The 13,412-nt window shown below is 41.7% G+C and overlaps 1 protein-coding gene across 2 annotated transcripts in view; it reads right to left on the reverse strand.

Annotated features, from left to right (window-relative positions):
• The window catches only part of trpc7b (transient receptor potential cation channel, subfamily C, member 7b), a 52,486-nt gene extending 39,881 nt beyond the window's left edge, over nt 1–12,605 (reverse strand). Inside the window, exons 1-4 of one of the 2 annotated variants that reach the window (XM_086105961.1) lie at nt 12,121–12,587; nt 6,272–7,061; nt 4,375–4,403; nt 2,002–2,194 (exon numbers count right to left, since the gene is read on the reverse strand). In XM_086105961.1, the coding sequence (XP_085962087.1) occupies nt 2,002–2,194; nt 4,375–4,403; nt 6,272–7,061; nt 12,121–12,587 (1,479 nt within the window). Of the gene's footprint in view, nt 1–2,001; nt 2,195–4,374; nt 4,404–6,271; nt 7,062–12,120 lie in introns of both variants that reach the window. The other variant, XM_086105962.1, reaches the window with a different exon arrangement.
• Between the last annotated feature and the right edge of the window lie 807 nt (nt 12,606–13,412).

Genomic DNA, 13,412 nt, shown 5'->3' on the forward strand with positions numbered 1-13,412 from the left:
GCAAAAACTACTTTTGGAATCATGGCTAAATAGTTTAACCTCAGTTTCATCGGACCATGATGCATTTTCTCACGTGTTGGGGAGATTTGGTTATGGTCAAGAAAACACTCCCAGAGCAGAGGAAGTTCTTTTGGATTAATCAGACACACTTTAAATCAGTGGTGCTCAACTAGAAATGCTGTAGGTCCACTTTTTTTTTTTAATAAGACCAAGGTCCGGTCCGATGCACGGCGGTCATGGGGAGCAGGGCTATATGCCCATTTAGTATGGTCAAGCCAAGTTTATACAAATCAACACTCCTCACAACCAACCAATAATGGGGTGCATGAAAATAACAATTATTCACTTTGCCAGTACACAGCAAATAATGAGAGGTATTGTGTTGAGGCACAGGAACTCTTTTATTTTGTTAAGTTGTGCCTGCTTAATAACAGAAATAGCCCTTTTAGGGAAATGAGACATTTTACTTTAACTTTGTTAAACGGTAGTTGTCTTTTTTTCCCCCTTAATTTAACAAAAACAAAACAAAATACTAATTTTACCAAAATAAATACTAAACATGAAAAGAAAAATATCCTTTTCATTTGTACAATTCCCCTTTTCACATCCCCTCTGAAATCACTGAAAAATATATCAGAAGAGGAGTTAAGAGCCATTTTAAATACCGACACAAGGGAGCACAGGAATGTGCAGTGCTGTTCTTCCACTAAAGGTGAATGCAATGTCTGAGGCATGCAAATATTATTTGAGGACGCCATTGTGATGTTCATTTACCATGTTGCGGTGTTCTGCTGTTAAACAGCTGCAAAGATCCCCGGGTAGGCGGGAGCAAAACTGTACACAATCGAAACCTCCCGAGATTCGTCTTGTCTAATTGTCTGTGTGCGGCTCTCCTGGGCTGAAGCTGTGAGCACACTGTGGCGTCGCGCATGCGTCTGTTTCCTGACACAATGATCTATTTTGAATGAGTGTGTATTGGGATAGACGCGTGCTGACGCTTATGTATGGGCACACCTTCAGTTCAGAGGAGCCAATCAGCGCATCGTTATCGCCGACATGCCCTGCTCAGCCAGGGTCTCCAGTTAGTCAAACATAATACACACGCTGCTGCGGTCCTCTGCAATACATCCGTTAGTGCACGCAAAGAATACAACGGATAATTTTAACAAGCGATCGCGGTAATGTGCAGATTATAGTCCAAAAATCTAAAATGTATAACGTAAAATCACTTTATAATTTTTTTATTTTATACAATTTGCCAAGGGTCCGGACAGAGGAGGTCGGCGGTCCGGTCGTCGATCGCGGTCCGCCAATTGAGGAAGACTGCTTTAAATGCTGGGCAGGTTTGTATCGACTCCGTTTTCAGTTGAGTTTGAATGCGAGTCACACGGGTGTGTTTTGGTGCAAATACGAAAATGCTCATAACCAAAAGAACACCATTCCTACAGTGAAGCAGGGCTGTGGCAGCATCTTCAGTTGATAAATGGGGTGTTAAACAAGGTGAATGAAAAAAATGAAAAGGAAAAAAGGAAATGGAAAAGGCTCCAACACCTTTATTTGCCAGCTTTAGCACTTGAGTAGAGGACAAAATTTAGTCTGAGGCTTCAAAAGTAAGAACATCTGGGCAAGTGGGGAGGATACTTTATTTAAAAGGCTATGTAAAAGACATTGTGTAAGAGTGTTTCCGATATTTTGGTTCCATGATTTATGACAGGGTTGAAATATTAATGAACATCCCTCAGTGTGTAATTTAAGTAATATCTCTCCAGCTGACCATGATTGTCTTCACGAAGGCATCATTTTTAATAAAGCTCTCATTCATATGAGATTTGGTCATAAAGTGGTAGGAGAGCACTTATGTGATTGAGGACTATATTTTCTGTTCATTTAAAATTGCCAGTTGGCTTTTGTACACCTGTTTTTTAGTGTAGTTTAATAATCTATTTGAAGAAAATACCAATAGTAGTCGTAAATTTGTGGAGCAGTGTTCAAGCAGTTTACCTTCTTCACTTCGTACTTGATGGCCAGTTTGACACGGCTGAGGCAGGGTCGGTTGTAGGGGCTCGGCGGGCACAGGTCAACATCACCGTTCACGATGGCTTCCACTTCTTCGGTGTCCCGACAGAGGTCCAACACTCCCACTACAAAGTCTTTACACTGCATGGACAGCTTTCGGTAGTCATTCTGAAACGTGGTAGAACAAAATAAGTTCAAAGGGTCAGACAACAAGGGAGATATGCAGTTACTGTATCGCTAAACATTTTGCCTTGTGTCATGCTCAGTAGTGACTCAACGCAAGAGAAAAAGAACTGTGTGGTGGAAATGAGCACTTATGATGGAAAGGTGCCATGGCTAATGATGCTAATGTTGTCATGGAAGGTATAAGGTTAAATGAATTTAATTCCATGACAATTAGATTGACAAATGGCTTCATGATTGGCATGAATATTTGCGATTCTAAAAATTCAAACATTGGAGTTCACCATCCTTGATTTAGGCCAGGGGTCTCAAACTCAGTTCCTGGAAGGCCGCTGTCCTGCATATTTTTCAAGTCTCCCTGTTGCAACACACCTGATTCAAATGAACAGGTTCAATGTCTGGCTTCCGCAGAGCTTGCTGATGATCTGATCATTTGAATCAGCTGTGTTGCAACAGGGAGACTTGGAAAACAAATAGGACAGCGGCCCTCCAGGACCTGAGTTTGAGACCCCTGATTTAGGCCCGTTTGAATTTGGTTTAACCACTCAAGGGAAACAGAGATTTTTTTTTTCGTGTGTTTGACTCTTACAAAGAATTGAGTTTATCATTAAAAGTAAACCTCATTCATTTCATAATTCCAAACCTCTGTGTAGACAAAATGTAGTCGAACAGCTGTCACTACCATTTATGTGTTGTTTGTTGCTGAAATTCTCATGGGGCAAATTGTAACTTTTGAATACAGACCACACCATTATTTTTTCAGATCAACTTTACACATGAAAAACACAGTACCAGCCTGTCAGCAAAAAAAAAAAAAAAGGCCAAGTACATGATGTTTGTATAAAGACCTGAACGGTATTCAAGAGCAGAAAGCTTCTTCACAGTTTAAGAAAAGATCCAGTATATACTGAAGACTAAAAGACACACTTAGGATGATTACAGTATGTCTGTAACAATCATGCTTGGTTACAAGTAAACGAGAAAAGCATACTGTGGGATAAAACATGTTCTGCATGACAATATCAAGGATGCTTGCGTTGAAAGACACACATTACACTCACATATGCAATTACACTCACGACTCAGGGTCTGTGGTTGGTGCCGCAGGGACTGGGGGTTGAGATAAAGGCGTTGGAATGATGTTGTGGGAATGAAAATGGAGCCACTTTTGTGAAGTAAAGGGAAATCGGTCACAGTCATGTGATTCAAATATAAAGTGAATTAATGCAAGATGTGGGTAGTTGGGTGAAAAAAAATAATGTTTTTTTTTCTGTTTCTAAAAAGGATAACACCACTCCTCTCACGTTCATTCTTCTACATTTTGTCACACAGAACCCCTCGGGTTGAACAAAATCAAAATGCTGGCTAACCTCCAATTTGGTCAGGTAATGGTTCTGGTTCTGGTTGCTTTTGTAGATTTAGCATCTCATAAAAAAAGGCACATTTTCAGCTCTACGTTCCGTTCTTCTTTTCCTCTTCTTCAGTTCTTAGCCATATTGAATCAAGCCAAGACACAGGTACACTTTCATCAATAGCTCCATTTTTGGATCTGTGGTCATGATATTTCTTTCTTGTGATATGCACAATGGCAGTTCAATGGCATATTTTTCTCTGTATAATTTATTTGAAGTCTTCAATATGCAATGTCTGGGGCATTCAACAGGAGTTTAAACAGCATGATTTATGCCGTTACACTTAAAGGTATCACAACTAAAACCTCAGTCAGTCGAAAAATGTGATAATAAATGTCATGTAAATTTCACGTGTTTCATGCCAAATTTGAATTTAAAAAAATGCCAATTATAACACGTGTATATATATATATATATATATATATATGAGGCTTCAAAATCATGAAAAAAATCAAGTGATTCTTAGTGCTTAAATGCCACGAAAGTGTCCTCTGAATGCTGAAACCAGCTACATAATTATCAATATTTGCAGTAATTAAAAGCATATATAATGTATTTTTTTTTTTTAATCTCCAAACTCACTTTACAGGGTCTTTGAGTTGAACAACATCACCTTCATCTGCCCCTCATGGTGGCTCTCCAAATGATGGAGTAGTTGAGAGACTGTATGTGTCCATGGGCTCTTATGAGAAATTGATGTGCTGTCTTGAAAAGCGTGTTGTTTGGAGATAAACATTCTGCCGCCAGTGAAGTCCTGATACATGTTTTCATGAACCGCTCTTCATCCCTATGCTGTGACAGATTGTGTAAATGTGTGCTGTTCACGCTTGTCTTTATGCACATAGGATTAAGCCTTCCCTTTTGTGTTGGCAAATGTCATATAAAAACATTGTAACGCGATGCATTTAATCAACACCTTGACACCAAGGATGAGTCTGAATCAGATGATTAATAACAACCATGTCAAAAGTCAGACAAGGACGCCATCTGTGAGTGATGAAATGAAGTGTCGGACACAAGAAAATTGTTATATTTTTTCCCTTGATGAAGGTTGTTTGTTTGTTTGTTGTATAACTCAGAACACTCCCCTGCCACGCATGAGTGAGGACATGGCGCAGGACCCCACGCACACCCTGTTCTCATCATTCGACTGGTTTCCCTCACAATGTTGCTGCGCCGCCCATGTTTCTGGTCTCAAAGGCAGAGAGCAAATTTTGTGCACAGGGCTGTTCCACTGCTTGAGTCCCAAACTTTAGTGCCATCCTGGACTTAACAGCTGCTCACCCTTCAGAGACAAAGCGATGCCAGACACTGATTCCATATTTTCAGATATTGTACCATAGCAAGATGACAACAGAGAAAAGATTTAGAGAAAAAGGGCCAGCAAGTGAAGACAGGTTGGTGATAATGAAATGGTAATGAGACAGATGAGTGCCAACACAAGTGTGTTCCCTCAGGTGCACCCTTCTCATTAACTTGTCTGGAGACAGGGAGCACACAGAGTGGAGAAGGCTGGATGACAAACAAGATTGGGCAGAGAGACGGAAGAGTGGATGAATGAGGTGAGGGCCAAATTAAAAGAGAAAAATACATGGGCTTAAAGGATTCACTAGCGAAATTGAAATTGTTATCAGACCATTGTTATCTGATGTGATGATTTCGAGTGTAAATACAATGCAGCGTATAGTCAACTGGAACTACACGATGTGCACAAACGTGTTGGGAGCCTTGGCCATTACATCCACCGCAGGTGAAAATGGAAAAACACATGGAGTTGGCCTCCTCTTTACTACTATGATAGCTTTCGCTCATTTGGGAATTATTTCATGGCCCTTGAATTGTGCACTGTGCCCAGTCATAACGGAACGGAAATTCACCCGACTTGCGAAAGGATGGGCAACTTATATGACGGAGGGGGTCACGATTTATCATCAGCACTACTGGGGCCGCCGTTTTGAGGGGGGCCATGCACTTCCTAAAGTCCTAAACAGATGTATGACAAAAATCCCATTTTAAATGTGGGTGAATCATGCATGAGCTAGCCTGCAAATGGCAAAACTGCACATACAATTGACGGCCTTTGAAAGACAATGGGAAAATGCTTGTGTGTTTGGGCAGCGTGGGCTCGGTGGGGTTATTATTTTTTTTAACTCTTCAAAAAAGTCTGATTAAGATCTTTCTTTTTCACAAAAAATGGGGTTTGTCTGTTTATAATCCCCCCGCCCCCCAAAAATAGAGATCCCCCCCCCCCCCCTCAAAAAAACATTTTGGGGGAAAATTAGTGGCGGGGCCAATCAGACTGCGGGCCGTGGGCCCATCCCTGCTTTAGAGAATGGAATTAGACAACATGGACTCATAAGAGGGGGAATTAAGAAATCATGGTCAATCTCATGGACGAATTAAGTCCCTCAACATATGTTTGAAAACTCAAGCCTAAAATCAATTTTATTCTTTCAAAAAAAAAAAAACAAAAGGGGGGGGGAGTAAAGAATGACAGAAAATGCTGAAGAACAGTAAATGATTGACCACAAAAAGGAAACTCAAGCTAGGTAGCCAATTTAAAGTCCACTGTACTTGGACAAAGAGGACACTGTATAAACTGTGAACATCTAATTACATCTATCCGGCATCTGTGACATTATTTTGAATGCAAGACTAACAAATTCAACAAAATGGTTGTAACTTACTTTGAACTCCGTCTCAATGTTGGCCAGTCTGGCCAGCTCATTGCTGAGCTCCAATGCGGTCAACACTGGATCTTCGCTGCTGAGCGACAGGTAAGCTGCGCTGGCCAGACCCTTGTATGCATTCATCCTTGAGCGTGAATGACTGAACGAGTCTTTTTTCTGTTTTTCCACACACACTAAGCATTTGCAGAAGTAGTCATGGGGCCTCTCGATGCGAGCCCCTTTGGTCAAGAGGATATGGACTATCTCGTACTCTTGGCAGTGAGCGGCCAGGATGATGGGTGTCACATCATGCGAGAAACGTGTTCCATCCTCATCGTAAGCGTAGAAGTCGTCATCTCGCATCTCCTGTTCCAGTGGGCTCGAAGCCAGGCGGAGACCTCCGCCAAAGGCCGGGTGGCCGAGGATGGCTTCAACGATGCGAACGTAACCCTTGGAAATAGCCAGAAGGAGGCCGTCTCCGATCCTAGCCAAGCCATCTTTCTTCAGGAGCAGCTCTGTGACCTCGAGATGCTCATTTCCTACGGCCAGCTGCAATGCATTCTGGCCCATGTAGTCCACGCAATTAAAGTTGAGGGTTTTGGAGTCTTCCAGCATTTTACGCACTACAGGAATATTCCCATACTCGGCAGCATCTAAAAAACGCTCCTCCTCTGCAGTGAGAGCTGAACCACGCTCATTGAACATGTAGGCTGGGCCGCGGACTGCCTGGCGTCGCCCCTTCTCCCTCAGCGTGGTGTGCCGACGGTGCATAGCTTCCACCCTGTGATGAAATGGTGAGGAACAATTTAGGAAAGATGAATAAAAATAGTAAGATTATAAAGGAAGGAAGCAGGAAAAAAGGGCAGTACTGTATCATTAAATGCACCACACTTGGTGCTTTGAAAGGGTACAAAGTAATTACCAACTCTTAAAGTGATGTACTCTGTTGGCAGGGATTTGTCAAACTTAATGAGCAGTGGATCTTTTCCCTGGAACCAAGAATGCATCCACCATGCATGGGCCCGTTGAACCACAGCCAGGGTCTTAGCTCATCAAAAGGTGATTTCAGGTCAACGGCTATTATGGAGAGATGAAGCGATCATCTTAATTGCCTCTGGCATCCATCCATTTTCAATGCTGCTTCGCCTGTTCAGTGTCACAGGTGAGTTGGAGCCTTTCCCAGCAGACCTTTGGGGAAAAGGTGGATTACAACTTGAACTGGTCGCCAGTCAGTCGCAGAATTATCTTTCAGGATGGCACCGGTGTTGGCAGCCGTCTGCAAGAGCTCTTCAAGAACTCTGCTTTTTGTTGTTTTTTTTCTTTTGTTTTGTCACATGGTGTTTGTTGTCCTTTGTGTGGACCCGTTGTGGACTGTTTTCAGCGTTTTAGCCACAGCATTCGTCGCAGGAGAAGAATCTGTGCTTGATGATTACGCCTTCTCGGCCACATGCATGTACCAGCAATGATTTTGATGGAATGTCGCGCTATTTGACAGTCGCCCCCTAACAGCCCTGGCACACTTTTGGTTTTTGCGCCTGTAATGGGCAGCATTTTTCACGGGCCCGTTTGATTCTGTGAAGATGTTGGCGCAGTTGGACAGTCTGCATTGTTGCAGCTGGATGGATGGCTGCTGGTGCTGAGAATGAGGAGAGAGCAGCTTCAGCGTGGAGTGCAGAAGCGTATTTGGAACTAAGAGTCAGCGCTTGGAATTTAAGCAGATTTACATGGAACAGGAGAAGTGAACGAATCTCTCTTTTCGTCAATGGACGCGACAGCTTCTTGTTTACTTTCAAACTTAGCTTGTAGCAGACGTGTGTGATGTCATGCACACAGTGATCATGATGTCTCTGATCCACTGGTGAAAGGAGACTTTTCAGTCTCTCCTCTTTCATCTATTACTGCTTCAAACAAGGCGTATGTAGGAATAGTAGAATACTGTCCTTTAACCAAAACATGTTCCATCTGCCTCCATGTCATGGACAGTGATATTTTAGATTTTGGATACTGCAGGATGGCCACTTCCTGCCAGTTTGTCTGCAGGTACCATCGAAAGAGAATTACTGAAATAGCCGCGCAAAGCTGATGATGACTCGTCAAAATTGTCACCATTAGTGCATCCTCCAAGAGATGCGTGCTTATTTATGCATGTAATTTGGGTTGAATAATCTGTGTTTGCCCTGCGATTGGCTGGCAATCAGTTCGGCACCGGCATGCCCGCGACCCTTGTGAGAATAAAGTGGATCAGAAAATGGATGGATGGAATGGATCCATGGTTTTGGAATATATAATTTTTTTTCCACACTTTTCCTTCTGCTTTCGTACACACCAAATGGCAGGCAAGTAATTTCTTCTCCAATCAAGAAACTAAAAAGATGAGCCAATTTACATTAAACGAAAAAAAAAAAAAGACATGGGTGCAATCAGGTTTGAAATCATATTTTTGAGAATAGACTTTTGAAAGAGGTGCCCAGCACACTTGCATATACAGAAATGGCTCATTTTTATGATCAAAGCTAGTTTGCCCATCGCGTTTCCCCCATAATGAGAAACAGGCATGTTCATGACACAGTCTCCTCATTTTGAGCATCCCCAGCTCCTTTCAAGCTGAACACTGTTGTGTCAAAGCTGCAGACAGGAGACGATCAAAGAGCCAGCAGTGTGACCTGCCACTCTCAATATCCGATTGTCCTCCCTGAGCCACCTGGGCAGCATGAACACCCATTAAAGAGTCACCATTCATTTCCCATGTGTCTGAGCTAGTGAGCGCTTCCCGCAGATCATGGATGCACTGCATTCAGCCTATTGTTGATTTTCACAGTGAATGGATTCAGCATATCGGAGAATAGACACGATTCCTGTTGATGTGCTATTTAAACATTCATGCTATGGAATCAATCAAGAGTTTGTATGGGTAAATCCATGGACGAATTAAAGACTGGATTGGGAAAGACAGCAAAAGGTAAAGACAAAAATTGAATTGAACCCACGCAGGCTCCATTTCCTTACAGGCATTTTGTACATAATGAGAATGCATCAGAACACATGATCATGCACATAGCATGTACAACAGATTATCTGAAAGTAAAAAACAGCAAATAGAAAGAGGCAAAGAGTCCCACTTAACAGAGACTCATACTGTTCACAAAAGGGTCAAACAGTACTTTGGATTCAAGAAGGGCCACTCAATTGATGAAATTACTAGTGTACAGAACCATCAATGGAACAGCAGAGATCTTTATTGCTGTACTTCTTACCTCTTGGAAGAATTTATTCAATTGTTGTGATAACCTTTATAGAGAAATAAAACAAAGTAAGGGCCAACGCATAAGGTACACCTTCGCATTTACTGACATGCTGGGGAGAGTCAAGTTTGTTGTTGTCAGTCATGACAACGTGATTTGCCATGTGCTGTACATTTTTCATCGTTAATAAGACTTGATTGAGACTGTCAGCGAGGTATTAATATGAAAATGTTGATTAATGTAGCTGGAGGTGGAAAAACTATGTAAAATTGCATTCGATCACATTGAGGTCAGTTTAGTGCGTTTTTATTGGCATTAATTTAAATGAATTTTAACGGGATTAAATTTTTTCTCGCGAGATTAACGCGGCACACGTCACAGCGGATGTTACGATGCTCTATAAATAAACCAGAAACAAAACAAGCGCGCTGCACAGCGCATGTTTGTTTGGCCAGCCACAGCAGCGCGAGACACAAAAAACGGATACTTAAAGAGTTTACGAATGGAAAGTTTACTTTTAAAAGTTGCCAGATAGTTCCACTGACAAGACCAAAGTTACCTGGATGTTTTGCAGTAGTAAACTGAGCTATCATCATAGCACGTCGAGTCTGAAATACCACTTAATGGCCAAGCACACAGCTGATGTGAGTACTCCGCCCCCTCGTCTAAGACAGACAGCTATGGATCATTTCAAAGCGAAGAAAATAATACGACGAAGAACAAATTTGCTGAAGCCATAGCTAAATGTATGGCTACTGCATGCAAGCCTGTCAACATTGTCCACAGCTCGACTCAAGCTGAAATCATTCGCATTGCATCGAACGACTCCACTACAGATTGCCAGCGAGATCCTCAATTACAAGATATGAACAGAAATTGTACGTAGCGGAGAAGGTTAAGCTACACCAAGCGGGAGAAGACACTGTTTCAGGAGAGAAATAAGAGACTAGGTTGATGAGCCTCTGGTGAATAAAGAGCAGGCATTCTGTTGAGTTCGATCTATGCCACTGACACGATTGTTACTTGTTTAGAACTATTTTGTGTGGAAGGTTACCGTGTTCCGTGTCCATATAAATAATGAGGGTGGAGCTTCTCTGTGTTTGTCCGACAGCGACTGTGCGCTGATGTACGTTGAGAGTTTAGCGGTGCAGTGGTAGCGACTACACTGAAAATAAAACGTCTCCAGTGTTGTCATCGAACCAAGTGTAGTCATCCGAAATGATGTCCACACAAAACCATAGGGGGACTTCTGCGCAAGAAGGACCAACAGAATCAACATAGCCTGACTGCTGTGTTCAAAGCAAACAAAAACGAAGCATGCAACCATGGCTTGAATCCACTATAGGCTGAGTAGTAGTTTACCTTAGATGTGCACTTTATAATTTTATATTGCTCTGTTTTGATTCCATAAAAAGAGTTAAAGTAGCTGTTGTGACAAAATATTTTTTTTCACTGTTGTTGATGGACAGTAATATTGTGTGAGAGATTATGTGTGAATAACTGCTCCAAGTGAAAAATGTTCATGTAAAATTGAAAATCCGAATTGTTATTTCAGTAAATATTTATTTTGCACATAGAAAACTGATTCATTATTCCATGTTGATGAGAGCATTAAAATGGGGAAAAAATAGGACAAAAAAATAAAAGGAAATTCAGAAACGATAAAAAATGCGTGAGTAATCACGATTAATTTTCAGTTAATTTGAGTTAATTATGACAGTTGCGTTTTTAATTAGATTAAATATTTTAATCATTTGACAGCTCTAATATATGTATATATACACATATATATATATATATATATATATATACAGTATATATATACATACTGTATATATTAGAGCTGTCAAACAAGGTGAATTTTCAAATGCCACACTGGAAATATGCGGGGGTCCAATATATATATATATATATATATATATATATACACACACACACACACACTACAAATTATTGGAAGATGCTCATAGCATTTCAAACACTCATAAACATGTTCGTGATTTGCTCTTAAAAACAAAGCAAAAACTGTGACTAAATTTCTGAATAGGCATTACCATGTACAATGAAAATCACAAAGAGGTGAATTTTCAAATGCCACACTGGAAATATGCGGGGGTCCAATGCCATGTTAAAAGTGTAAAATATTCTTAAAATAAAATGACCTTTCTTTGTTTCATTGTAAATATTCTTGTGATACTGTACTGTCATACACAGCAATACCGTACAGTGTTTTTCAGGTGCCTGTGTAGGGTTGCATAAAACACGGGGAAAATTTATGATATGACAAATAAAATATCTGAGTAAAAGTGTACTATTGGTGTTGGTGCTGGATGAAGTGATAGTTTATCAGATATTTCTCTTCAAATTTGATCAATAATCTAAATAAATAGTCTTTTTTTTTTAATTGTTGAGGTAATGTGGAATCTTCCCCTCCACCAAGCTTTTAGAATGTTGGTGGCACAATGGACATCCAATTCCGGCATGAGCACAATGTTTGCCTCATGAATTATCCGGTCAGTGTAGAACTGTTTAGTCTTGTGTTGATGATTTGAATTCTCGCACAACGACAACATATAAAAGTGAATTACAAAAACTCACGCTTGCCGCGAGTCGGAGTTCAGGTCGGTGCTCATGTGCTCATTGGGGTGGTGGTTTCCACAGCCCGGGGGCTGCGGGACTCGTTGGGCTCTCTGTCCGCGGTGCTGAAGGTCCGCCTCGTTCCCGGGGCCGCGTCCTTTCCAGGGGAGCAGTGGCTCGTCGTTGTGCTCGCACAGCACGTCAAGGTGCGCGTACAGGCGCGGAGAGTCCCCCATTTGGATGCGGAACTTTGGCGGCGTGGGGTGAGGGGTTTCCGCGAGGTCTCGATCCTCCGGGGATGAGTGTAAACAGTCCGGTGAAGCCAGGTAAGGCGGATCCGTGTCCTCCAGGAGTGGAGAGGACGAGGAGAAGAGGTCCAGGGGCCGCCGACAGGAAGGTGATCCTCGGGGAAGACACAAAGGCGGAGAAGGAGACGCGGAGCGACGCTCTTTCTCTCCGCCATCGCTTTCCTCCCCTTCGTCAGACATTGGCAGAGTTGTGGACATGAAAATACTTTTTTTTAAAGTCCTAGTTCATGTGACGGACATTGCACAGCGTCTGTTCAAGTTTCACCCCGACAAGTTTCATCTAAGCTGCGCTGTACCCTGGAGTCCAGCTTTCTTTACGTGAATGTGCACGCGCGCTCCTGAAAGAGCGCGCGCTCGAGGCGCCAACCCTTTCTAAAATGGAAGACACTGATCAAAAGTGACATCTGCAGTCATTTATTGATTGATCAAAGGAGGGGGGTAGAAAGTAAACAAATAGTGATTCAATCCCATTTTCAATCTGGTGTGTGGTTCAGATTGATTTTCCTTTTAAATTCAATAATGTCCAAAATGTCATTGTCAAAATTGTTTAATTTCTGTAGTTCCTGTTTGCATATGAAAGACTCTTTGCATAAAAGACGCAAAACGCAGTGCCGTCACATGATATCCCCAAATTATAGTGGTTTATCATGTTCCATTTTGGCAAACCATCACAGCATATAGAAAATATCAGGTAAAGAGCCAAGTATGAGCCATTTTTCAAAAAGCAAAATGTCCGATTCGCTTTTGTCAGTGCAGGAGACTACATGCAAAGTGCCCATACATGAGCGACAGGTGAAGTGTGGCAGCGAGCAACTGAGCCTCACGTCAAATGGCACAATCCCTCACTCACTGGGTTGAGGAGAAAAGAGCGCGTTTTTGTGTCTCATCATGTCTCCAACAAAATCTTTTCAGATACTTTTATGCACTGTAATTTCAAAATATCCACAACAAATATTTGAAGAGGTCATATTTATGAATTTAGTAAAATGGGCGTTTTTTTTAAAA

This window comes from Hippocampus guttulatus, chromosome 2 (genome assembly GCF_054856545.1).
Source record: "Hippocampus guttulatus isolate MCC_2025c chromosome 2, RoL_Hgut_1.0, whole genome shotgun sequence".
In the NCBI taxonomy this organism is placed as follows: Eukaryota; Metazoa; Chordata; class Actinopteri; order Syngnathiformes; family Syngnathidae; genus Hippocampus; species Hippocampus guttulatus.